This window comes from Musa acuminata, chromosome BXJ3-4, assembly GCF_036884655.1.
Source record: "Musa acuminata AAA Group cultivar baxijiao chromosome BXJ3-4, Cavendish_Baxijiao_AAA, whole genome shotgun sequence".
Taxonomy (NCBI): Eukaryota; Viridiplantae; Streptophyta; class Magnoliopsida; order Zingiberales; family Musaceae; genus Musa; species Musa acuminata.
The window spans coordinates 33,516,608-33,540,669 of NC_088352.1; the positions used below are offsets into that span (position 1 = coordinate 33,516,608).

At 37.6% G+C, this 24,062-nt stretch overlaps 3 protein-coding genes and 1 non-coding gene across 4 annotated transcripts; 3 read left to right on the forward strand and 1 right to left on the reverse strand.

The window, feature by feature from the left end:
- The first annotated feature begins 4,639 nt into the window (after positions 1-4,639).
- Positions 4,640-5,103, forward strand: LOC103982067 (RING-H2 finger protein ATL66-like). The gene is made up of 2 exons (XM_065148084.1): positions 4,640-4,765; positions 4,876-5,103. The coding sequence occupies exons 1-2, from the start codon at positions 4,640-4,642 to the stop codon at positions 5,101-5,103; spliced, it is 354 nt and encodes a 117-aa protein (XP_065004156.1).
- A 95-nt stretch (positions 5,104-5,198) lies between these two features.
- TRNAH-GUG (transfer RNA histidin (anticodon GUG)) lies at positions 5,199-5,270 on the reverse strand. Its single transcript has one exon. It is a non-coding gene; the product is annotated as a tRNA-His (tRNA).
- Positions 5,271-5,950: 680 nt separating this feature from the next.
- LOC135634867 (putative calcium-binding protein CML19) lies at positions 5,951-6,554 on the forward strand. The gene has a single exon (XM_065145543.1). The coding sequence runs from the start codon at positions 5,984-5,986 to the stop codon at positions 6,422-6,424; it is 441 nt and encodes a 146-aa protein (XP_065001615.1). The 5' UTR covers positions 5,951-5,983; the 3' UTR covers positions 6,425-6,554.
- A 9,925-nt stretch (positions 6,555-16,479) lies between these two features.
- LOC135636398 (peroxidase 60-like) lies at positions 16,480-17,684 on the forward strand. The gene is made up of 4 exons (XM_065148085.1): positions 16,480-16,692; positions 16,774-16,953; positions 17,040-17,211; positions 17,323-17,684. The coding sequence occupies exons 1-4, from the start codon at positions 16,480-16,482 to the stop codon at positions 17,682-17,684; spliced, it is 927 nt and encodes a 308-aa protein (XP_065004157.1).
- The last annotated feature ends 6,378 nt before the right edge of the window (positions 17,685-24,062 follow it).

Here is a 24,062-nt window from a genome sequence, read left to right on the forward strand (position 1 = left end):
CACAGTTCTCGCAGCTTCCACATCACATTCAATCACACCACCACCACCACCACCATCATCATCATCATCATCATGTTTAACGCTCTGAGCCGATATGATATCTGTTCTGTATAATATTGTCATGTGGAGGGCGAGGACGATAAAGGTGACGACTCACTTGCGTTGCTCCTGACAACCCAGCCAGCGAACAAGATCATCTGATGTGCAATATAAGCCCAAATATGGAAGTTTATTTCACGGGATAAGGTTGGCTATGCACCGTGCGGCTCTATTGTTAATATTGTATACCTGCCATGCTACCAAGAACCTAAGAAATCGATTCTGATCCTCGACATCTTCTTCTGTTCTTCCTACGAACATGTTGTCAACCACTACATAAATGTCGATTTCCGATCCATTATTTTAATCACGTGGGTGCAAAATGTGTTCAGAACCAATGAATCAGCTCAGCTGCTGAACGGGGAATCGAAATGAAGCTCATAAACGTCCAGATTAGTTTGAGTAATTTAATTAAAAGAAGAGAAAATCGTGAACAAATAAATCCTGCTTGCTTGTTTTTGATGTCTAAACACGAGAGAGGTGCGTACGCATAAAGGAAAAGCAGATTTGAGTGGGACTTATCCTTGCCAACGTCTGGTTTATACGTACACGTTCATTGAAGAATGTTTCAGCTCAAACAAGCACACAGGGACGCATCATGGATGCACATTTCAAACATAAATCTGGGAAGAATACCAGGGTACCAAACCAGAATATAACAAGTCACCTTAAACACTGTCACAGATCGTGCTGCCTACGAGCTCGGGGCCGTGTTGGTGCGTCAGCCGTACCAGTGAATGAAAACTCGAGACCAACCCATTAAATTATATCATATCACCAGATATGTGAATATTTATATTATCTTTCTTTTGTTAACATTTATCATATCATATCAGTATAATTGCATAAGGAATGCAGACACGAGGTGTACTCTTCCTCTTCCACTGACACCCTAAAACCTCTCTCTCCCCTCCGCTCATCGCATCACCAAAACCCTAGGGTTTTGTCTGTCCAACCGTAGATGTCATCCATATCTGGTGCCAGATATCACTGACTCATACATGACTACTGCACTCACTCTTTGGTGATGCATCCATCTCCTCCTCCCTTCTTCTATATATGACTCAAACAAGGCCGTAGTTTTCTTCCACAAGCTACCGCACCCATCGCCCAAGGAGCTACAGGGATGGATCCATTCGCGGACAGCCACTTTCAGCTTATGGAAAGCTATCATTACCAGCCGAGCGATTCGTGTCCTCCTCTTGCGACCTCCCATTGGGTGGCGGAGGGAGAGCCCACCTCTTCTCTTGGCTTCATCACCAAGGAGAGGAGAAGAGGTGGGAAGAGAGGGGGAGGGGTGAAGTTGTCGACGGACCCGCAGAGTGTCGCAGCAAGGGAAAGGAGGCACCGAATCAGTGACCGGTTCAAGATTCTCAAGAGCTTGGTTCCTGGGGGAAGCAAGATGGACACGGTGTCTATGCTTGAGGAGGCCATAAACTACGTCAAGTTCCTCAAGTCTCAGATATGGCTCCATCAGGCTGCGCTGATGCTACATCCTGACGACTGCTCTTCCCTGTTATCCCTCTCATCGCCTGCTTTAAGTGCTAACGCTAACGCTATTGGTACTGCTACTATCAACGCCGGCGTCGATGCTAGTTGTAGCACTCCCTCTTTGATGCTTCCTAACGACCAGATGTCGAGTTTCTCAACAGCACCTCCGCAGCAGTCTTTTTCCGCCTTCCCATACTGCTCTTTCCAGGAAGGAGAAGACGAAATGTTCCACCATGGAAGCTTCATCTACTAGTTCGATCGGTTATGACTCATCCATCTCTCTCTAGCTCTAACTAAGATATAAGCACGTATAGAAAGGTCAGCATACTCTTTCTCATAAATGTCATCTTGTCAGAATGGTCAAAGCGTGGGGAGACCCAGTGAGTGATAAGAAGGCATGGAAATGGAGAAATATCAGTGTAGTTGTACTTGTTTCATTCTCTGGCTATCAGAACTATCCAGCATTAGTATGAGATCCTTTTCACCAGATGTACTTTCTCAACATGAGAGAATGAAAGGCTACGTAGAACCCCTCAACTGGAAATGTCATCTTACGCACGAAGTTGCATTTCATCTTTATCTTATGTAGCATGTACATTGTCTCTCCAAATGCGTTAAACACCTGCTCTGGTAGTGGTTTAATATCTTTAATCTCACATGTGATGGGCTTATATAATTTCCAATGTCTTTGAGCTGATTTGGTTTAGTGCATTCCACGAGTGTTATCTTCTTCTTCTTCTAGTATTACGTCGATACTGCATATTTGTTCTGGAACACCCAAGAGAAATGCTTCCGTTGACTGACAGGGTATTTGATGAAACATCCGAAGGCTAATCCAAGAAATGTTAAGTTGTTATTACAGGTCAGATCTAACGTGACTGCATCAATCATCCTCAAGTGTATCTTTTCTGATATGTCACGAACATCTGCTTGTTGCAAATTTATACAACAGGACATGAAAATTAATGCATGAAACTGGATTCTAATCAACCTCTCTCACGAAGCTAAAGAACAAATCTTTCTCCCTCTCACAGACATACAAACGAGCGTGTGCACACACACACACACACACACACATATATATAGACATGGTCATTTGTTGGTGTCGAGATTTCCCAGCTTACGTGCCAAACGAACGGTTGGTTGGTCTACTCGCATGAGAATGATCAAACTAATACAAGAGGAGACAATGATTACTAGCTACCTTTGTCATGGAGGAGGTTTATAAGGGAGCTTCTTGTGGTGAGGACTTTAGCTTAGCAAGATCAATCTCAACTCTTCCTTAAGACTAACCAGAATTCACCATTTAGTGTGTACTTTTCTTGAGTCAGGTTGAAAATTGTACTTTCTCTAGCTAGCACAAGTGCAGAATATTTCTAATTTTTTCTTATTAAGTTGCATTTACCTATACACTTATGAATTGATCTATGATCTCCATCATGCACTTTGTCCTCCCATCTGGTTAATCTTCTGTTTTCTGGTCTGAAAGAACAACCTACAACACTTATCCTACCAAATGCAATAACTTCAGTGTACAATCCATCTAATCTTATGTTGGCTTTTTTAAATTCGTGGCTCGGTATTAGTTTCTTTTGCTATCTAAATAAACTTGTTTATGTATCAAAACAAAATGAATTACATGCAAGCCCAGTGATGATGATAAACACATAAACTATTCCAAGCAAAAGTAAACAATGAGCCCCATAATATCTACAATTTGGCTAAGTATAACATAAAATATATCTAAGACCCCAAGTCAAAGCCGGCTGATCATACATTGGATGTCGTTTATCCCAAACATTAGGAATTTACTTGACTGTGAACTTCAAAGTTGTAGTCCCAGATTGTGTTATTAAGTTATATTACCCAAATGAGCATTACAATAAGTGTCGAATGCTGCGTTTTTTCGTCTTCCTCTTTCTTACTTTCTTATTTTGTGATTGGTCATTTGATTTCTCCTTAATGTTCTTGAAACCAACATTGAATCAATCTTGTCCATAATTTTTCAAAGAACTCATTAATTCTTCCAATATAATATAGAGAAGTCATTGGTTTTTTCAATCACTACAATAATGAGATCAAACTTTTCTGGGATACCAATTAGGATCTTCCTTGCAAATCTCTTATCACTAATATCTTCACCATAAAAATTCATTTAGTTGACCAACTTCATAGGCTTTTTTTACAAGTCATTCAATATCTCATTATCTTTTATTTTCATATTCTTTAACTCTCTTATCATTTAAAATTTGACATCTCTTACTTTCATACCTCATTGAATTTATCTTTTGCTTTTGTAGTCCTCATAATTCTTGGTAAGATTACATTAGAAAGACTTTTACTAATATTTTCTCTCTTTATTGTTTTTCTTTTAATGTAATTGTTTGATCACTTATCTTGGATCCCATGTTATCAAAATCATCATAATCATTCTCAATCACAACCCATAGATCAAGTGAAAGAAGCATAATTCTCATATTCATAAATGAAATCATAGTTTTTACCATTGAAAATTTAAACATTTACGTGTTATGGATTGAGATTTGAATTGCTATTGCTCATCAATCTTTCCCAAAAATTTGTTCTTCCTTAGAACTTAGTCTCAAGGTTGATAAAGAGAGAACTCTGGCTTTGATATCACATGATAAAAATTATGTACTTTATAGCATTAATATGGTAAATTAGATTTCAAAGACAAGAGGAAGAAGATGATCTATCATTGAATTCTCCTCATTCGATCTCAAAATTACAACAATATCATCTTTTGTTTTCTCCATAGTCTTATTAATTGAGAATCCTATTCATATAATTTATTGTCTAAACTGCTCCTAACATTTTCTAAGATAGTTATGTTAACATTATATACAACCTATAATGTCAACAATTTATTTGAAATTACTAGTTGAGAAGAGGAAGTCCGTTGTAGTGGGGATTGTTCCATGAGTGGATATACATTACCATTAGTGCATACACATAATGATAGTCGTGAATAGTAGGAATGCATAGGCCGAAACACTATCACAGCACTTGCCGCTTGATCATTGCATTCATGGCAGCCCAGGAGGCTCAACCCTTCCACTGGAAGTACGACGAGTTGGACGACAAGAACTACCGCGTCCATGGCCACAATAGCTTCCTCCTTCTCCATCCTCTTATGCATCATCCTCCTCTGCCTGTACGTACGAAAGATGGGCGTGTCACTACCGCCGTCTGGCAGCCGATACGGGCTCATTGAGCATGTCACCTTCTGCGACTTCGCATCCGGCATCTGGCCTCGGTCCGCAGATCAGCGATATCTTCTCGGTGCACTTGCACCGAGCGTCAGGGACCGGCGAGGAGGCGCAGTGCCCCATTTGCCTGAGTAACTTGAGAGACGGAGACAAGGTGAAGGTGTTGCCCAGCTGTGTAGACATGGGTTTCGTGTGTGCGTGCGTCGACGCGTGGTCAAGGGCTCACACGAGCTGCCCACCGTGCAGGGCGGGGTGGCTGTGGCTTGAGGGGAAGAACAATTAGAGATCGATGAAGAATGTAAAAGGGAACAGGCGATGTGATTAACTTTGGCTTAAAGTTAAGATAATTAAAATTTAAAAAAAAATTTAAGGAAAAAATGTGGCTGCTGGGATTCGAGCCCAGGTCTCCACGGCCACAACGTGGAATTCTAACCACTAAACTACAGCCACTTGATGTGATTCTGTCATCCTATAAAATATAATTATCAATCTAAAAATTAGCCTCCTCGGCAGCTGCGCTGAGAGGAGACCTTAGTGATTCGCAGACGTCGTCTGCATCACCAACGTGCTAACGATGATGCCTGTCATCGTCATCGCTGTTGGTGATATTTACGTACAACTAAATACGCGTCACAATTACATATCTGGAAATAAAAACTAATTTCGACTTGTCGCATCCTAAAGACGCGCCACACGCATATTCCAGAGGTTTCGACTTAAGATTGTGGTCCACGGTGAACCGAGTCGTCGACAGGCACATCGTCTCCGTGGACTCGCTCAATGGCTTGACTTCTCTCGCGTGGAGCGACAAGCAGAGCCACATCGACGGGTCCAGAGGACTCCCCCCGCCGCGTCGTCGTAAAGTATGGCGGTCGAGGGAGAAACGTGCAGGAACAAAAGAGCGGCTCGATGTTAAGCTATTACCTACCAAATTAGTTAACCGACTTTGTCACCAGATCGAGAAACTTCTCTCCAATGCCCTGCGGCTTCTCAGCAAATTCCTTGCGCATGTACATGAAGTTAGCCTAGCAGACGCGTCTTTCTTCAAACCCACCCAGAAACTTCTTTGCAGATCATGTTACACGCATGTTTTCTGGCTCTCCACAACTATAAATACAGAGAAGCCTCTCAACCAGGGGCTTATCTTCTCTTCTCAAGATACCATGGCGTCCCCTTGCTCAAACGTGACGGACCTCGATTCAGTTTTCCACTCCTTCGATAAAGATGGAGACGGGAAGATCTCAGCCGCGGAGCTAACAGCCTGCATGAGGAACATCGGCGAGGAGCTGTCGCTGGAGGACGCGGAGGCCTTCGTCAAGTTAGCCGATCGCGATGGGGATGGGCTGTTAGATTTGGAGGATTTTGTGAAGTCGGTGGAGGTGGAAGGGGAGGAAGAGAGGGACAGAGATTTGAGAGCAGCGTTTAAGATGTATGAAGATGAAGGGGACGGCTGCATTACACCAGGGAGCCTGAAGAGGATGCTCACCCTGCTGGGCACGTCGAGGGGCATCGACGAGTGCAGGACCATGATTTGCAGGTTCGATCTCAATGGAGATGGAGTGTTGAGCTTTGACGAGTTCAGAAACATGATGATGATGGTATAAGCAGTTGTTTGATAGAGAATCAGATGTAGTAATAGCAAGAGTTGCACTCGTGCATGTCTTTGGAGGATTGTATTTCTCATCGTTATATATTGTACAACCATTATTCTATTCAAACAAATTTATTTATTTATATATTGAGATATCATGATTTCCATAGACACAATATTCTTCCTTCCCATGCTATCAAAGACACTACATAGTCGTTCATTTGATTGGGTATATTTCTTCAATGTCTGCACCACAATTAGAGTTGACCGATGCAACATGAAAATGCTATTTAAATATTTAAGCAGTCGAGATTATTGTGCTGCTCGATCAATCATGACTTACCAGAAGACCAGCAGCGGAGACCTAAATTGGAAATCCAAAACCCTTACAGGCTTACAGCACTGTTGACGTTTATTATTTGCGTCGGTACCCTCAACCAAACGAAAGATTGTAATAATTCAGGGTGCACATATATTTAATTGATAGTCTTCTTTATAAACTACTTGCATCTTACTTGACAGAATACTGAAATTGCTTCAATTGAACACCATATATATACATTTGTATATTAGTATATAAAACAAAGAACTAGCTACAGTAATTTCTTACAATTATTACCCGATACCTTTCTTGCCCACTAGCTGTCAGTGTGGCTGCTGCCAATATATAATCGAATTAATCCGACCCATCATCTCAATCCGACCCAACAATGACCCACCATTGGAGTGACCACTTTCTTTTTTGGGCAAGAAAGGAGTCACCACTTCATTTACCTGTCTGCAGATTGATTAAAATTTAAGTCGACTCAATTTTTTTTACAACCCACGGGTCGGGATAATCCTACTTCTTTAGTGGTTTATGTTATATATGCACAGTAGAATCAAGTCAGGAAGAAGAATATGAGCATATGAAAGAGGAAGAAGAAGAATAAGTTAATACCATTCGATTACTCGTCGCTCGCTGCTTGTTATTAAGAAGAGGGAAAAAAGAAAAGATGATAGAGATATTAAGGATATCCTAGAAATATTACTTTAAGGATATCTCTTTTGTAAATAGCAAAAGAGATTGTAAATAGAAATCTCTAAATTATATTACTTTAAGATAATTCACCCAAAAAATATTTTATTATTAAATTTTTATTATGTTATCATGAGCTTAGTTGATTTTGCCTTCTGATTCGAAATCCCTATGTGTCTATCTATAAAAGGTTAATCATCCCGTAACTATAGGATCCCCTAAAGACATGTAAAATAGAAAATGAGTTGATAGAAATATTAAAGTCAAGATTTTATAAATAAATATTTGATAGACAATACAAACTATAAATATAAATTTTATAAGCTTTAAACGATCGCATAACAAAAGATATAAGGTAATCAATTACACCCAAAAATCCTCCCAAAGTTACTCGAGCATCTCTAAGGTATTGAAATAATTGATATTTCTAACTACACTCTACTCATAGAAAGCCCCCAAAATGGCTGGCTAGAGGCTTTTGTTTTGGACAGTTTTGCTTCTATGTGATGATCAAACACATGCTATGTTTACCACAAAACCCGACTAAAATGGGTCTATCAAGCCTACTATGATATTCTTAAATGCTACTTAAAATATGAACTAAATCTAAAAGCATAGACATACACATATATTACATTGAAAACCTTACATATAAACTATTTATGATATTCTTCCTCATTTATTCCTTAAACATCCTTATCGAAACATTTATATGCATTACATCTCCTTTCCTTTGCATCTTCAATTATTTGATTTCATTATAAAGCACCTCCCATCTTCTAACTACTATATATTATTATTCTTAAGTAGTAAAACTTTGATCGACCAATACTATTTCAACTCTTCAATGACTTTTAACTCTAGTGTGAAATTAGTTAAGTTGTGTTGATCTTCATTAGTACATATAGATCCTTCAGATGAAAAAAAAGATATTCCCTATTATCCACTAGTCCCTCGATTTTAGGTAGCTAAGTCTTTTTAAACTAATAATTGTTTTCTCACTCCTTTTGGTCATCTATTTTAATATCTCTATGTTCTATAAGTAGTTCACCCCTAGTCGATGGAAAGACATATTATAACTCTCATGCATTGCCTTCGCCGTTATGTTATAGAGTTTGCATCAATTCTATTCTCCTTTGTATCATTAGTAGCAATGTTTACTCAATTGGCATTGTTCACTGACTTACCAAACTCCGTTGAGCGAATATTAGCTTTGGAGTAATCCACCATCCGACAGCTCCGATTATATCTTTGTATGATCAAGTCCCTTGTATGACTCACTGATAGTTGCACTTGAAAGATCTACCACTATAGTATATAGCTCATATATGCTGATGTTTAAAGCTGTCATCCAATGTAAAATTTATTCATGTATAAAAGACCCGCTTGTGTAGTATTATGATATTCACAACTTAAGTTAATAGTCTTTCCTACCATCAAGTTGCTTACTAAAGTCAAGTTTCCAATAGCTCTAATCATCTCTCTGGATGATTAAGTCTTACACAAGACCTTCTTATTATGTTACATTATTTGGAATTATTCTACCATGATCTGCTATACTGTGTCATATCCTTGTGATGTCTCCATCACACTTTGATCTTGGTGTGATGAGTTCAAACCATGACTTCTACTTATGTGGCCTTTACAAACACACCATACGACCTCTTCACTTTGACCATGTTTGCTCATTTGGCAATCAACCTTCATTTATAAACAATGTAGCTTTGAGTTAATCTATCTACTAGTAATTCTCAAAGTCCTAAAAATTAATATGTCATTATTTAGAACCTAGGCCACTATCCCTAACATAACCTTTATTGCATATAGCTTCTCTTTGTGGCAACTTAAATTGTAGCACTCTATATATTCTTCAAGAGTATTAGACTATTCAGCCTCTTATCCCATGCCAAGGCCTTTCGACTCCAACTTCATTGTTGTAAGTTGAGTCAATCTCCAACTTTAGCCCCTTCATTAATTGTCTCACTTAGATAAGATGCATGTACCTTAAAGCCCTTTCAATTTTAGCATCAAGCAAGATGAGTCTACTCCATTAGAATAAGAAAACTAAGGAATGACATAATTTTGCTCTCGCCTCTATAAGAGTTCATATTCTTGATCTTTATTTAAAGAAAGCTCCCTAAAGTTAGTGTTTTCGTTTGATGTTCCTATTAGAAATTTTGATACAAAAATGTGTTTCTAAACCATTATAATAGAAACACAAGAAAAAACTAATGCAGAAATGAAATTGCGTATCTCCAACCATTGTTGTCAAGAATTTCAGCAAGGTTTCTTCTTGAATTTTGGCACATCTCGGTTCAGAACTCTCGCTTTAGATGGTGTAGAAAATCCTTTAGACTTGAAAGAGATATTGAGCCTAAGGACCAAAACTCTCGTTTATATAAATGTTCTCCCATCAAGAACATTTATTATCGTCAACTCATAACATTTAAGAATTAATTCAAATTTATAACATTTGGATCATAATTAAGAATTTTAATGATATTAAATAAAATCTTTAATAATAATGGTTACATTTAGAATGAAAAACTAAAATATTTAAAGTACAAGAAATTGATTATAATAAATGATGAATTTAATGAGAATGGTTATATTATTATTAAATAAAATATTTAATAATAATGATTACATTCTCCCACTTGGTCCATACATTTAGCTTAATAATTTGAATTAATCTTTATCGAATAACTTTTTTAAAAAATAAATACGTGAATCATGACAATAAGTCCTCTAAGAGCGAGTATTATCATTCATGTATCACGATGTATTTAGTTTCTTAATCTTAATGTGGTAATATTATTTAATGAATAAACCTTATGTTTATTCTTGGTCTAGTACAAATATATTTTTTCAAAACAATGTGTATATAAATAAGAAATATCATAATATATAAGAGTTTCAATATCGTTACAAAATGGAACTAAGTCCTATTTTCTCTACATGATCATTGAATTTGCATGCTTTTAGTCAAAGGATCAACAATAATTAATACAGTGCTAATATGCTCAATGACCGCTTTCTTTTCTTTTACACATTCTCTTATGGCTAAATACTTAATGTCGATATGTTTACTTCGATTTCTACTTTTATTATTTTTAGCCATAAAGACAATAGTTGAATTATCATAGAAAGTTCTTAATGGCCTAGAAATAGAATCCATGATTCTAAGCCCAGAAATGAAACTCTTAAGCTATACAGCATGTGAAGCAGCCTCAAAATAGGAAACAAACTCAGCTTCCATGGTAGAAGTAGTAGTCAAGGTCTGCTTGGTACTTCTATAAGAAATAGCTCCAACAACCATCATAAAAATATATCATGATGTTGATTTACGAGAATCAACACAACAAGCGAAGTCTGAATCTGAGTAACCAATCACATCCAGGTTGTCTATATGTCTATACATAAGCATATAATCTTTGATTCCTTGTAGATACCTCATCACTTTATTTGCAGCTCTCCAGTGGTCTATACTTGGATTACTCTGATATCGACCTAGCATCCCCACAACAAATGCAATATCAAGTCTAGCATAAACCTAACCATACATAAGACATGCAATGACAAAAGCATATGAGATGTTTTTCATTGATTCTTTTTCAAGGTTGTTCTTTGGGCATTGATTCAAATTGAACCTATCACCTTTTACAATAGGAGTAACATTTGGTGAACAATCCTTCATCCGAAATTTTTCTAAAAGTTTATTGATATAGGTTTATTGTGATAGATCTAAAATGCCTCGAGGTCTATCTCTATGGATCTTAATACCAATGACATAAGATGCTTTACCCATATCCTTCATGTTAAATTTTTTATAAAAGAATTGTTTCACCTCATGCAACAAACCCTTATCGTTGGTTGTAAGCAAAATATCATCTACGTATAAAACAAGAAAATATATTTTACTCCCATTGACCTTCTAGTATATACATTGGTCTATAGGATTTTTAACAAATTCGAATAAAAAAACTACTTCATAAAATTTAAAATACCATTAGCGGGAGGCTTGTTTGAAAAGCCTTCAAGTTGTTTTATATAAACCTATTTCTCTAGAACTCTATTAATAAATATTATTTTTATATCTATTTGTTACAACTCAAGGTCAAAATGAGTAACCAATGCCAAAATGATACGAAGAGAATCTTTCTTAGATACAGGAGAAAACGTCTCCGTATAATTGATTCCCTTCTTTCGAGTAAATCCCTTTGCAATAAGTCTTGCCTTGTATCTTTCAATGTTGCATAATGATTTTTTTTTAGTTTTAAAGACTCATTTATAGCCAATAGCCTTTGCTTCATTAGGCAACTCTACAAGATTCCAAACTCTATTGCTCTTCATGGAATTCATCTCTTTTTTCATGACATCATGCCACAAAATTGATTCGTTGCAACTCATGACATGTGAAAAGGTTTCATGATCATTTTTTGCTCCAATATTATAGTCAAATTCTTGTAGATATACAACATAATCACTAGGAATTGCTAATCTTTTATTTCTAGTAAATCTTTTTAATGTTGTTCCAATGTTTCCCTGAGGAACTTGTTATTCATCTAGTTGTTTAGGAGCTTATTGTAATTCCTAAACTTCTTGATCTATTAGAATATTATCAATAACATGTGAAATTTCAATGATTGGTTGTTCAGTACTAGTTTGTACTTGTGGAGTACTATGAATTATAACCAATCTATTATTTGATTTGGAAGGTTAAGATTCTATATGATCATGTGCAAAAACTATGTTCCTAAACTGATCGCTCCCACTAATCATGTCATCCTCAAGAAATTTAGCATTTCTTGATTCCACAATCATAGTTGTATGAGATGGACAATAGAACTTGTAACCTTTGGATTTTTTGGCATATGCAATGAAATACCCACTAATAGTCCTCGGGTTTAGTTTTTTCTCTTATGAATTATATATCCTGACCTTATACAGACATCCCCAAACGTGTATATGTTACAAACTCGATTTTCAATCTTTCCATAATTCAAATGGTGTTTTTTGGACATCCTTGGTTGGAACTCAGTTTAATATATACATAGCCATATTTAGTGCTTCAGTCCATAAAAACTTAGGAAGATTGGAGTTGATAAGCATACTCCACACCATGTCTAATAATGTTTGATTTCTTCTTTCTGTAACACAATTCTGGTCTGGAGAACCAAACATAATGTATTAGGCAACAATCCCATGTTCTTGAATAAACTTAGTAAAATGATCAGGTGCTTATCCATTTTTAGTATATCTTCTATAATATTCTCCACCTCTATCTGATTTCATAATTTTAATTTGCTTACCACATTGATTCTCAACTTTAACTTTAAAGACTTTGAAGGAATCTAATGCTTCATTTTTATTATGAAGCAAATAGATATACATATATCATGAGTAATCATTTATAAAGGATATGAAATATTCCTGACCATGTGTGTCTATGCTTGGACAACATATATCAGTATGAATGATCTCGAACTTCTATTAGCATCTTTTTTGGACTTATTAGTCTGTTTTTCCTTAATACAATCCACACAAGTCTTAAAATTAGTAAAATCAAGAGTACTAAGTACTTCATCATTAACTAATCTCTTAATTCTCTCTATGGAGATATGTCCTAATCTTCTATGCTATAACATAGAGGAGTCCTCATTAATATTACATCTTTTAATGCTAGCGTGAACATACATTGAACTTTTAGTGTCATCATTTTGTAAGAAAATACGATAAAGTCCATAAGACAAAATATATTTCCCAACATAATCAGATTTATATAGTAAATAAAATGATATGTCTTGAAAATTAAAGGAATATCCAACTAGTACGAGTCTGAAAACAGAAATTAAGTTTCTTGAGAAACTTGGTACATAAAAGGTCCTTTCTAATTTTAAAATAAAACCACTGCTTAAAATTAAAATGCATGTTCCAATTGCCTCCACATGTGAGCCCATCTTATTACCTGATAAGATGCTTTGCTCACTTCCCACTAGCTTTCCTTAGGTTTTGCATACCCTATAAAGAGTTTGTAATATGAATTATTGATCGAGAGTCAATCCACTAGGTATTAATATTAACATTAGCCATATTAGATTCATAACACACAAACGAGGTTGGTTTATCTTTCTTTTCAAACTATTGTTAGAATTTCATATATTCCTTCTTCATGTGTCCCTTTCTTTTACAAAAGAAACACTTTGCTTATTTCTTGATATCAGCTTGGGTGGTATTTTACCTTTTCCCCACTGATAAGCTTTCTGATTGGCTTGATTTTTGTCAGTTTTATTCTTCCCATGAGTGGTTACCACCAATGCACTCTCACCTAGTTCTATTACTAGCATCTTTTCTTCTTGAATACACATGGTCATTAATTCATTGTTTATGTGTATTGTATGAAATCTTAAAAGATCCATATTGATGTGGAAGGGTGTTCAGAATATAATGCACCAGGAAAGATTTTGCTATATTAACCTCGAGTTTCGAGCTACAATATCTCATATTTGCATTATATGCTCACGCACACCCTCTATGTTGGTGAGTTTAAGGGATGAGAATTTTATTATTATGGTACTTGCTAGTGCCTTTTTTGAAGTGATGAATTGCTCATCAATAGCTTATAGAAAGTCTCAGACCTTCTCTTGTTGGTCAATAGAACCATGTATGCCAGTAGTTATTTTAGTATTGATAAATATCACGCTGAGCCGATTGGATCGCTCCCATCGTTCATATAACGCAACCTCAGTTAGAGTGTTGGTATTAGTGACTATAGGTGGTTTATCTTTCGTAATAGCACAATCAATATCCATCCACCATAAATGGAGGAGAATCTTCTCCTTCTATATCTTATAGTTATCACCACTAAGTTCAAAAATATCACATCGAATATTAGAGAAATTAACAATTTAAGAAACTACATAAAATCAAACATGTTTATGTAAAAAATTTGAGGCTTAATAGTTTAAATTGCATGTTTTACGAATGTGAAATATGCCGAAAGATGAATCTTATGACATAAAAATTACTTGTGGGCTAAATTCTTAATTCAAATAGATTCAAATAATCTTTATGATAAAACTATCAAATTATATTCCAATTCATAATCCTTATGAGTAAATTATGAAAATAATTTGATATTTTATCTTGATTAATTATATGAATATAATAAAAGATCCTATGGGATAATAATTATTATATTAAATATAATCAGTCATATGATGTCTAATTATTTATAAGATACTTATTTTAAATTTATATATAATTTTAATTAATTAAATATATTATGACTAATTTTTAATTAATTAAGATTATATGGATCACTAGATATTTTGGACATATAAAATTAACTCATAAGCATAAATTAATATAACCAAATATGCATATATGAGCATTTTACCGCCTCCAAATATTGAAATATTATATCGTCATGATTTTTATCATGAAATATATTAATAAGTTTTAAAAAGAAATCAAAATTAAGCCATATTTATGGTATAAAAAATAAAAACTCTTTCATATCAAGGTAAAGGTCAATATGCTATGATACCAACTTTTAGAAATTTTGATACCAAAATGTGTTTCTAAACTATTATAATAGAAACACAAGAAAAACTAATGCTGAAACAAAATTGCATACCTCCGGCTATTGTTGTTAAGAAATTCAACAATGGTTTCTTCTTGAATTTTGGCACTTCTCGGCTCAAAACTCTTACTTTAGATGGTGTAAGAAATCTTTTAAACTTGAAAGAGATGTTGAGCCCAAGGACCAAAACTCTTGTTTATATAGATGTTATCCAATAAAGAATATTTATTATCACCAACTCATAATGTTCAAGAATTAATTTAAATTTGTAACGTTTGGACCATAATTAAGAATTTTAAATAAATAAATAAAATCTTTAATAATAATGGTTACATTTAGAATGAAAAATTGAAATATTTAAACCACACTAAATGAAGAAATTGATTATAATGAATGATGAACTTATTGATAACGGTTACATTATTATTAAATAAAATATTTAATAATAACGGTTATAGTTCCATCTCGAGATGATGATAAGTCTCATTCAAGTTATCTCACTCCTCAGTTTGTAATGGTTCTTGGTATTATCTTTGGTCCATCTCTTACTTAATCTCATCCCTTAACACATCATTTCGTATAAGATCTTACAATGACTCTTTGCCACTTGCTCTATCCTTTGAGTTTTACTGAGCTTTCACCTTCAAGTACATCCCTCAACATGTATGATATACTATATATGAATATCCCACTAGCGAATCGAAACTTATCCTTTTGAATACTTATGCTATTGGAGTAACTTTCATTTTCATATATTTTTATTAAAAAGTTTCGATGAATACTTAATAAACAATACAAATACAAAGATGGAGTTCACAGGTTCTAAACATTCACCGTAAGACAGTCATTTGTGGTGGCAATAGGTTTCTTGGTGATTGCAAGTCCCCTGCTATTGAGACATGCAGCCAAGTATTTTCATTCTTATTGCAATTTATGGACAATTCCAATAGTTAAAAAAGATATTGCATAGTTGATGAAATGAATTTTTTGACATGTTTCTGCTAATATCTTTGGCTAAATTCCATCCGGGTTGGTCACTAAATAATAAATAATGGGAAGACTTTTTTGGTCAATCGATCATGCTATATATAGTTTAATGTTCTTCTTCTTTTCCTCTTGTTTTTATTGTTCAACAGACAAACAAGGAAACTGAAACTAAGCCCTAATCCGACCAGTTGAGCATTTGATTTTAATCATTTGACTTTGTACTTTCAGGATGTAGGAAGATTAATTGACATAAAATAATTGCTTAAACTCAAATGAGAAGAAGAAAATAATGTACTTCTTGCCAAACCTAGTGGAGTTGCAAGCATTTGTGGGATGGCACTGCCATCTTATTTGATGGCACGTCCACGACAGAGCCATTGCACGTCTCTCTTACTATTTAAACGACGCCATGCATCATCATACAAGCAGCTTTCTCCTATATAACAGGCAGCGACGTGCCCCAGCTCGATCAAAAAAGATGGCCGCAGCGCTCGGTGTCGCCACCGTCGCGCTACTGTGCCTCACCGTCGTCCCCAGCCACGCCGCGCTGCACGTCGGCTTCTACAGTGGAAAGTGCAATGGCACGGACGTCGAGGCCACCATCAAAAGCATCGTCGCCGCCCGTTTCGCTCGGGACCGCTCCATCGTCCCCGCCCTCCTCCGCCTGCAGTTCCATGACTGCTTCGTCAGGGTACGCGCTGAATGAACCGATGCATGTGTACAGCATCAGAGACATTTACTGGGGTGTGTTCGCGTGTGTGTGTGTATAAAGGGATGCGACGCATCGATACTGTTGGATGGGAGTGGAACCGAGAAGACGGCACGCCCCAACCTAAGCGTGAGAGGGTACGACCTCATCGACCAGGCCAAGGCAGCACTGGAAAGCAAATGCGCCGGCATTGTTTCCTGCGCTGATATCATCGTCGTCGCAACGAGGGATGCTGTCGTGCTGGTACGTGCGGTGCATGCATGCGTGGGGTTTACTTACTGTATGCTTCGTCCGTCGTCGTCTGTTCTCACCGGAGATCGATGTTTCAGGGAGGTGGGACGCAGTATACGTATGCGGTTCAGACAGGGAGGAGGGATGGCAACATCTCGCTTGCGTCTGATGCCACCAGAAATCTGCCTGGGGATTCCTTCTCGGCCTCCCAAGCGATTGCGGCGTTCGGGGCGAAAGGGCTCAGCGCTTCGGACATGGTGTTACTTCTAGGTAACTTCGTCTTCCACAGTGTCATGATGAACCAAGATGAGTGTTGGTCAGCTTCTGTGGCAATCAAGAGATGGTATTCTATGCTTAAGCGTCTCCGTTGTTGATCTGCAGGAGGACATACCGTTGGGCTCACGCACTGCTCCTTCATCCTTAATCGTCTCTACAACTACAATGGGTCGGGGAAACCAGACCCGGCCATGGATCCCGCGTTTGTGGCCATGCTGAAGTCGAGGTGCCCGCAGACGTCGACGGTTGACAACAGCGTCCTCCTCGACCACGGCACTCCCACCACCGTGGACAACAGCTACTACAAGCAGCTCCTGGCTAGAAGGGGCGTGCTCAAAGTGGATCAGAACATAGCCTCTGACGCGACGACCAACGCCACGGTGAGGGCGCTGGCCGGCGGCAGCTCAAGCTTCCCGGCTCTGTTCGGGGGTGCCATGGTGAGGTCTAGTCGCGGTAAGGTAGAGTAGACTATCTATCATACCCCTATATGTTTTTTGATCGAAATTTTCACTAATTTCATCCATATCTAACTTAGTCGCAGTACTCATAGGGGTGTTTATTGCTTTTGAATTATCCATGTTAAATCGTTTTAACAATTCTAACGTATATTTAGATTGGTTAAGAAATATACCATCCTTAAGTTGTTTGATTTGTAATCCTAAAAAGAAAGTTAATTCCCCCATTAAACTCATTTCGAATTCATGACTCATAGATTTGGCAAATGATTCACATAGTGATTCATCCGAAGAGCCAAAAATAATATCGTCAACATAAATTTGCACAATAAGAAAATTATTTTTAAAATATTTAATAAACAATGTAGTATCAACCTTGCCTTTGGTAAAATTATTTAAAATAAGAAAGGAACTAAGCCTTTCATACCAAGCTCTAGGAGCTTGTTTCAAGCCATAGAGAGCCTTAGTCAATTTGAATACATGATTAGGAAAAAGAGTATTTTCAAATCCGGGAGGTTGTTCAACATATACTTCTTCGGAAATAAAACCATTCAAGAAGGCACTTTTGACATCCATTTGAAATAGTTTAAAATTATAACTACTAGCATAGGCAAGGAGCATCCTTATGGCTTCTAATCGAGCCACGGGAGCGAATGTTTCTTCGTAATCGATACCTTCTTCTTAGTTGAAACTTTTGGCCACTAATCTAGCCTTGTTTCTAACCACGATACCATTTTTGTCTTGCTTGTTTCTAAAGACCCACTTAGTACCAATGACTAAATGGTCACTAGGTCTAGGAACAAGCTCCCACACCTTATTTCTCTCAAATTGATTCAATTCCTCTTACATTGCAATAACCCAAAAATCATCTTTTATGGCCTCGTCAATGCACTTAGGTTCGATTTGAGAGAGGAAGGCGGCATTAGCACAAAAATTCTTGAAAGAGGAACGAGTTTGAACCCCTTTAGATGTATCCCCTATAATTAGCTCTTTTGGATGAGCATCTATATACTTCCATTCCTTAGGTAAGGAAATTTCGGAAGAAGGTGCATCCAAGTTGCTATTTTGAGGAGAGGGTTCATTTAAATTCAAATTATCAAAACCAAGATCATCATCAAAATCATTTTTCTTAAAATTTGAGACTTCATTAAAAACTACAAGAATAGACTCTTCAATTACTAAGGTTCTTTTATTAAAAACCCGAAAAACTTTCGAAACGGAAGAGTAACCAAGAAAGATGCCTTCATCGGATTTAGCATCAAATTTTCCTAAGGCATCCCTTTCATTTAAAATAAAGCATTTACAACCGAAAACTTTAAAATAGGAAATATTTGGTTTTTTGTTATTCCATAATTCATAGGGAGTTTTTGATAAGGATGGTCTTACTAGGACTCTATTCATGATGTAGCAAGCCGTATTTACGGCTTCGGCCAAAAAATACTTAGGTAAACTATGTTCATTTAACATAGTTCTTGCCATTTCTTGTAGGTTTCTATTTTTTCTTTCGACTACTCCATTTTGTTGGGGATTTCTCGGAGTGGAGAAGTTGTGATTGTATCCATTAACTTCACAAAAATTTTGAAAGTCACGGTTTTGAAATTCACCACCGTGATCACTCCGAATTGATGAAATCATGAAACCTTTTTCGTTTTGAGTGAGTTTACAAAATTTATAGAAACACTTGAAACAATCACTTTTGTGAGTTAAGAAATAGGTCCAAGTGTATCTAGAGTAGTCATCCACAATCACAAAGGCATATTTGCTTCCACCTAGACTTGTTGTATCAATTGGTCCAAATAAGTCCAAATGGATCAATTGTAACGGTCTAGTGGTGCTAATTTGATTTTTTGGTTTGAAGCTTGTTTTTATTTGTTTCCCTAGTTGACATGCGTCGCATACCTTATCCTTAATAAACTTCATATTCGGAATCCCTCGTACTAATTCTAGAGATGAGATTTTAGATATTGTCTTCATGCTTGCATGGCCTAATCTCCTATACCAAAGCCAAGCATCATCATTTACGGCGGAGAAACACATTTCATTACTTAGTTCATCAAGATTGATGGTATAGACATTATTTTGTTTTAAAGCAATCATAGTAATGTTATGATTTGGTTTTTCAATAATGCACATATTTGATTCAAATCTAACGATATAACCTTTATCGCATAATTGACTAATGCTCAATAGATTATGTTTCAATCCATCAACTAGTAACACATCATTAATGGAAAAACTTGATTTGTTACCTATGGTTCCCTTGCCAATGATTTTGCCTTTGTTGTTGTCTCCGAAGGTGACATAGCCTTCGTCCATGCTAGTGAGCTTAGAGAATTGGGATGGATCTCCGGTCATATACCTTGAGCATCCACTATCAAGATACCATCTCTTGCTCCTAGCATGTGATGGTGTATGTTTCTACAAGAAGGAATTATTTTTAGGTACCCATTTACTTTTGGGTGCCTCAAAAACTAATCTAACTTGTTTATCATGTTGCATAGACTTGATCATGGTTCCTTTAGGAACCCAAATCAATTTGTTCGGATTAATTTTCTTGAATGGACATTGGTAAGTCATATGTCCATATTTGCAACAAAAGTTGCAATTGCTTTGGTGTTGAACATGTAAGATAGGACCTTTAATGAAGGTGGTTGGATTTTGGTGAGTACTTCTCACAAATCCGATTCCACTCCTTTTAGGAACGTGACCCTTATTTGTAAGGATCATGTTTAAGGACTTGCTACCGACCTCGAATTTCTTCAAGGTGTCCTTAAGTATTAAGTTCTCATTTTGGAGAGTTTCTAAATCATGGCATTTAGCACATGGAGCTAGACTATCATGATATTCAGTTTTTAATTTATCAAAAGCACAAGTAAGACTATCATGCTCCTTTTTTATCAATTTGTATTTTCTACTAATTGTCTTACATTCATCAAATAACTCATGGAAGGCATTTGATAACTCATGATAAGGTAAATCTACATTAATTAAATCCGTTACCTCTTCTTCGAAGGCCATTAGGGCGTAGTGAGCAACTTGCTCGGTGTTGGACTCCTCTTCTTCGGACGTGCTTGAGTCATCCCATGTTGCCTTGAGCGCCTTCTTCTTTGGTGTTCTCCTTTTGGCTTGAGGGCAATCGTTCTTGTAGTGTCCCGGTTTTTTGCATTCATAGCAAATCACTTGGTCCTTCTTTTGTTCAAATTTATTTTTTGCATTATTTTTAAATTTGTTCTTCCTTAAATATTTTTTGAATTTTTGAGTCAAAAGTGCAATGTCATTGTCACTGTCCTCATCACTTGATGTTCCTTTCAAGTGGTCTTCTTGTGATTTGAGTGCCATATCCTTCCTGTTCTTTGGAAGGGGGTTCTCGAGCTTGTCATGAGCTTGACATGTCATTTCGTAGGTCATTAGAGACCCAATGAGTTCTTCAAGAGGGAATACTTTAAGGTCTTTGGCCTCTTGAATGGCCGTGACTTTTGGATCCCAACTTTTAGGGAGGGATCTTAAGATTTTAGTTACTAGTTCAAAGTTAGTAAAATCTTTACCAAGAGCTTTGAGTCCATTGATGACATCCGTAAACCGGGTGTACATGTCTCCAATGGACTCACTTGGTTTCATTCGGAAAAGTTCGTAAGAGTGCACAAGGATGTTGATTTTGGACTCTTTCACTCGGCTAGTGCCTTCATGAGTGACCTCAAGAGTTCTCCAAATATCAAAAGCCGAATCACAAATTGAAACACGATTAAATTCGTTTTTGTCTAGTGCACAAAACAAGGCATTCATAGCCTTTGCATTTAAAGCAAAAACCTTCTTCTCCGATTCATTCCATTCGCTCATCGGAAGAGAAGATTTTTGAAATCCATTCTCGACAATAGACCAAAGCTCAAAGTCCATAGAAATGAGGAAGATCCTCATGCGAGTCTTCCAATATGTGTAATCCGACCTATTAAAAAAAGGTGGTTGTGCAATAGAATGACCCTCTTGCATGCCGGAGTAAGCCATCTCTCTTGGGTATTAAACCAAATATGAGAGATAACCTAGCTCTGATACCAATTGTTAGGATCGGAGCGGCACTAAGAGGGGGGGGTGAATTAGTGCAGCGGATTAAAACTTCGGTTTTAGAAAATCTTTCGTACGATAAGAACGTAACTTGAAAAGCTTAATCTTGAAAGCGTATTCTTAAATATGTGCAGCAAAAATAATAAGGAACTTAAAGCATATAAGAAGGTTTGCAATAATGTAAATAGCAATAATGAAATGCAAACCAAGAATCACGCCGATTTTAGAGTGGTTCGGTCAAATGACCTACTCCACTTGCGAGGCCCCTCTTCGATGAGGCTCCCACCTTCCACTAGCAAGTCTCTTGAAATGGAAGGGTAAATACCCCTCTTACAACTCTTTACAAGCAGTTCACTCTCTTACAGATTTTCGAGAAGAGATGAGGTGAACACTAGCAAATTGAAAAGAAGACAAGCTAACACTTTTCTAAGACCTTTCTCTCAAACTTTTGCTACTCAAAAAGTTGTGTTCTCTGCTGAGATTTGAGGGATATTTGTAGGCCTCAAGAGGATTCAAATTTGGGCTCCAAAATTCAAATTCTCTTTAGGTTCCCGATGCTGGCGGTGCCACCGCCCAGCGTCCGAGTGCTGGACGGTGCAACCGCCCAGCCCAGGAGGTGTCACCGCCCAGCACTCGGGTGTTGGGCGGTGCCACCGCTTGGCTCTCCGGTTCACTTGGTTTGGCTTACTTTTAGCCCAAACCAAATCTGACTTTGGCCCCAGTTGGCCCCTAACCAGGATATAGGATTATCTTCTTAATCCTAATCCTAATTACAAGTGAACTACATAACAAAACACATCCTAAGCAATTTTATCAACCGCGAACGTCAAGTCTTGTTCCGGCGAGCTTTCCGACGAACTTCTTCCGACGGGGTCCAAGCACGCTCCTGAACTTGTGATGACTTTAGCCGAGACTTCTTGGTGATCTCTGCGAACCTCCGACGATCTCTTCGGCGAACTTCCAACAAGTTCCCGATTTCTTCTCGGTTGGTTCCGGCAGCATCTCCGACGATTCTTCGGACTCTTAAACGTTCATCAAACTTGACTCCGGTATACTTGGTTTGTGTTTTCTGTTTATCGTAGTTAATCCTGCACACTTAACTCAATAATATGGATTAGATCAAATAACCCATCAATTGATTTTATCATCAAAATCCGAGATTCAATAAGGATGTCCTGTATGAGTGCTCCACTCTTTGATACCAGACTTATAGGTTTGGTTGTCCCAGATCTAGTACAGCTGGTCATTGGGAGTGGTAGTCGACCTTACGAGGGCTATTGAGTGTCGATAGAGGATCATCCACTCTCGGCGTCATGAGAGGAATATCCCATGTGTCCTTGCTCAGACAAATCCCTTGCCAGGGTCATTCGGGTTGAGAGAGAAAGAGTTCTCCGGGAGAATCCGATTAGAGCGAGACTCGAGTAGAAACCGTGTGGGTCTAACAACACCATGCTCGATATACGGTCTTTGGTATATTAGATGGATGAGGGACTATAGGTACACGGTAACTGAGGACAGACAGGTCCAATGGATTGGATTCCCCTGTATCGTTTGGGGACTACGGCGTAGTGGCCTAGTACGTCCGTAGTCGATGAGTCGAGTGAATTATCACAGAGATAATAATTCACTGAGTTAGAAGGAGTTCTGATAGGTATGACTTACGGCCAGCTCGATATTGGGTCTAGAGGGTCACACACATATGGTAAGCATTGCGATGAATAGAGGTTCAGATATGAGATATCCGACGGAGCCCTTGTCTTATTGGATGCAGATCCAATACCCACTAGGGGAGGACCCATTAGGGTTTGACAGGGGACCTCTATAAATATGAGGGATTCAGAGCCCCATGGGCTAGAGAGCTTTTGTTTGCCTTTTCCTATTCTCCTCTCCATCTCCGCCTCAGAGTAGGTCTGGAGTTTTGAGGAGCGTCGTCGCAACCCTGCTATGTGGATCACCGCTAGAGAGGAGGACGCTTGACCTCCTTCACCCTCTCCTAAGGATTTGCAAGGAAACAGGGATATACGATCTCCCTAGGTAACACAATCTACTCTATACGCAGTTTTATGTTTCGCGGATTTTTTGCGTACCAATCTTCGCACGACGACGAACATCTCTTTGGGAATCGAGGATTTTGTTTTTCTTGTTCTTCCGCTGCACATATGATGTCGCCCCAAGGATTTCCCTACATAGCGAAGGTAGCATCTCGGGGCCGCTCGACCCTCGGCTTCTTTCCGTCCACGCACCTTCCCGCCATTAGGGCTTCGGCGGTGACATATTGGTTGGCGCATTGGAACATCTCGGGGATGGTTGTCGGCGGCTTCTCGATAAGTG

Coding starts and splice junctions, on each gene's coding strand:
- LOC103982067 (XM_065148084.1), top strand. CDS start 4,640: ATGGCAGCCCAGGAGGCTCAACCCTTCCACTGGAAGTACGACGAGTTG. Junction 4,766..4,875: donor TGCATCATCCTCCTCTGCCT/GTACGTACGAAA, acceptor CTCGGTCCGCAG/ATCAGCGATATCTTCTCGGT.
- LOC135634867 (XM_065145543.1), top strand. CDS start 5,984: ATGGCGTCCCCTTGCTCAAACGTGACGGACCTCGATTCAGTTTTCCAC.
- LOC135636398 (XM_065148085.1), top strand. CDS start 16,480: ATGGCCGCAGCGCTCGGTGTCGCCACCGTCGCGCTACTGTGCCTCACC. Junction 16,693..16,773: donor TCCATGACTGCTTCGTCAGG/GTACGCGCTGAA, acceptor GTGTGTATAAAG/GGATGCGACGCATCGATACT. Junction 17,212..17,322: donor GGACATGGTGTTACTTCTAG/GTAACTTCGTCT, acceptor GTTGATCTGCAG/GAGGACATACCGTTGGGCTC.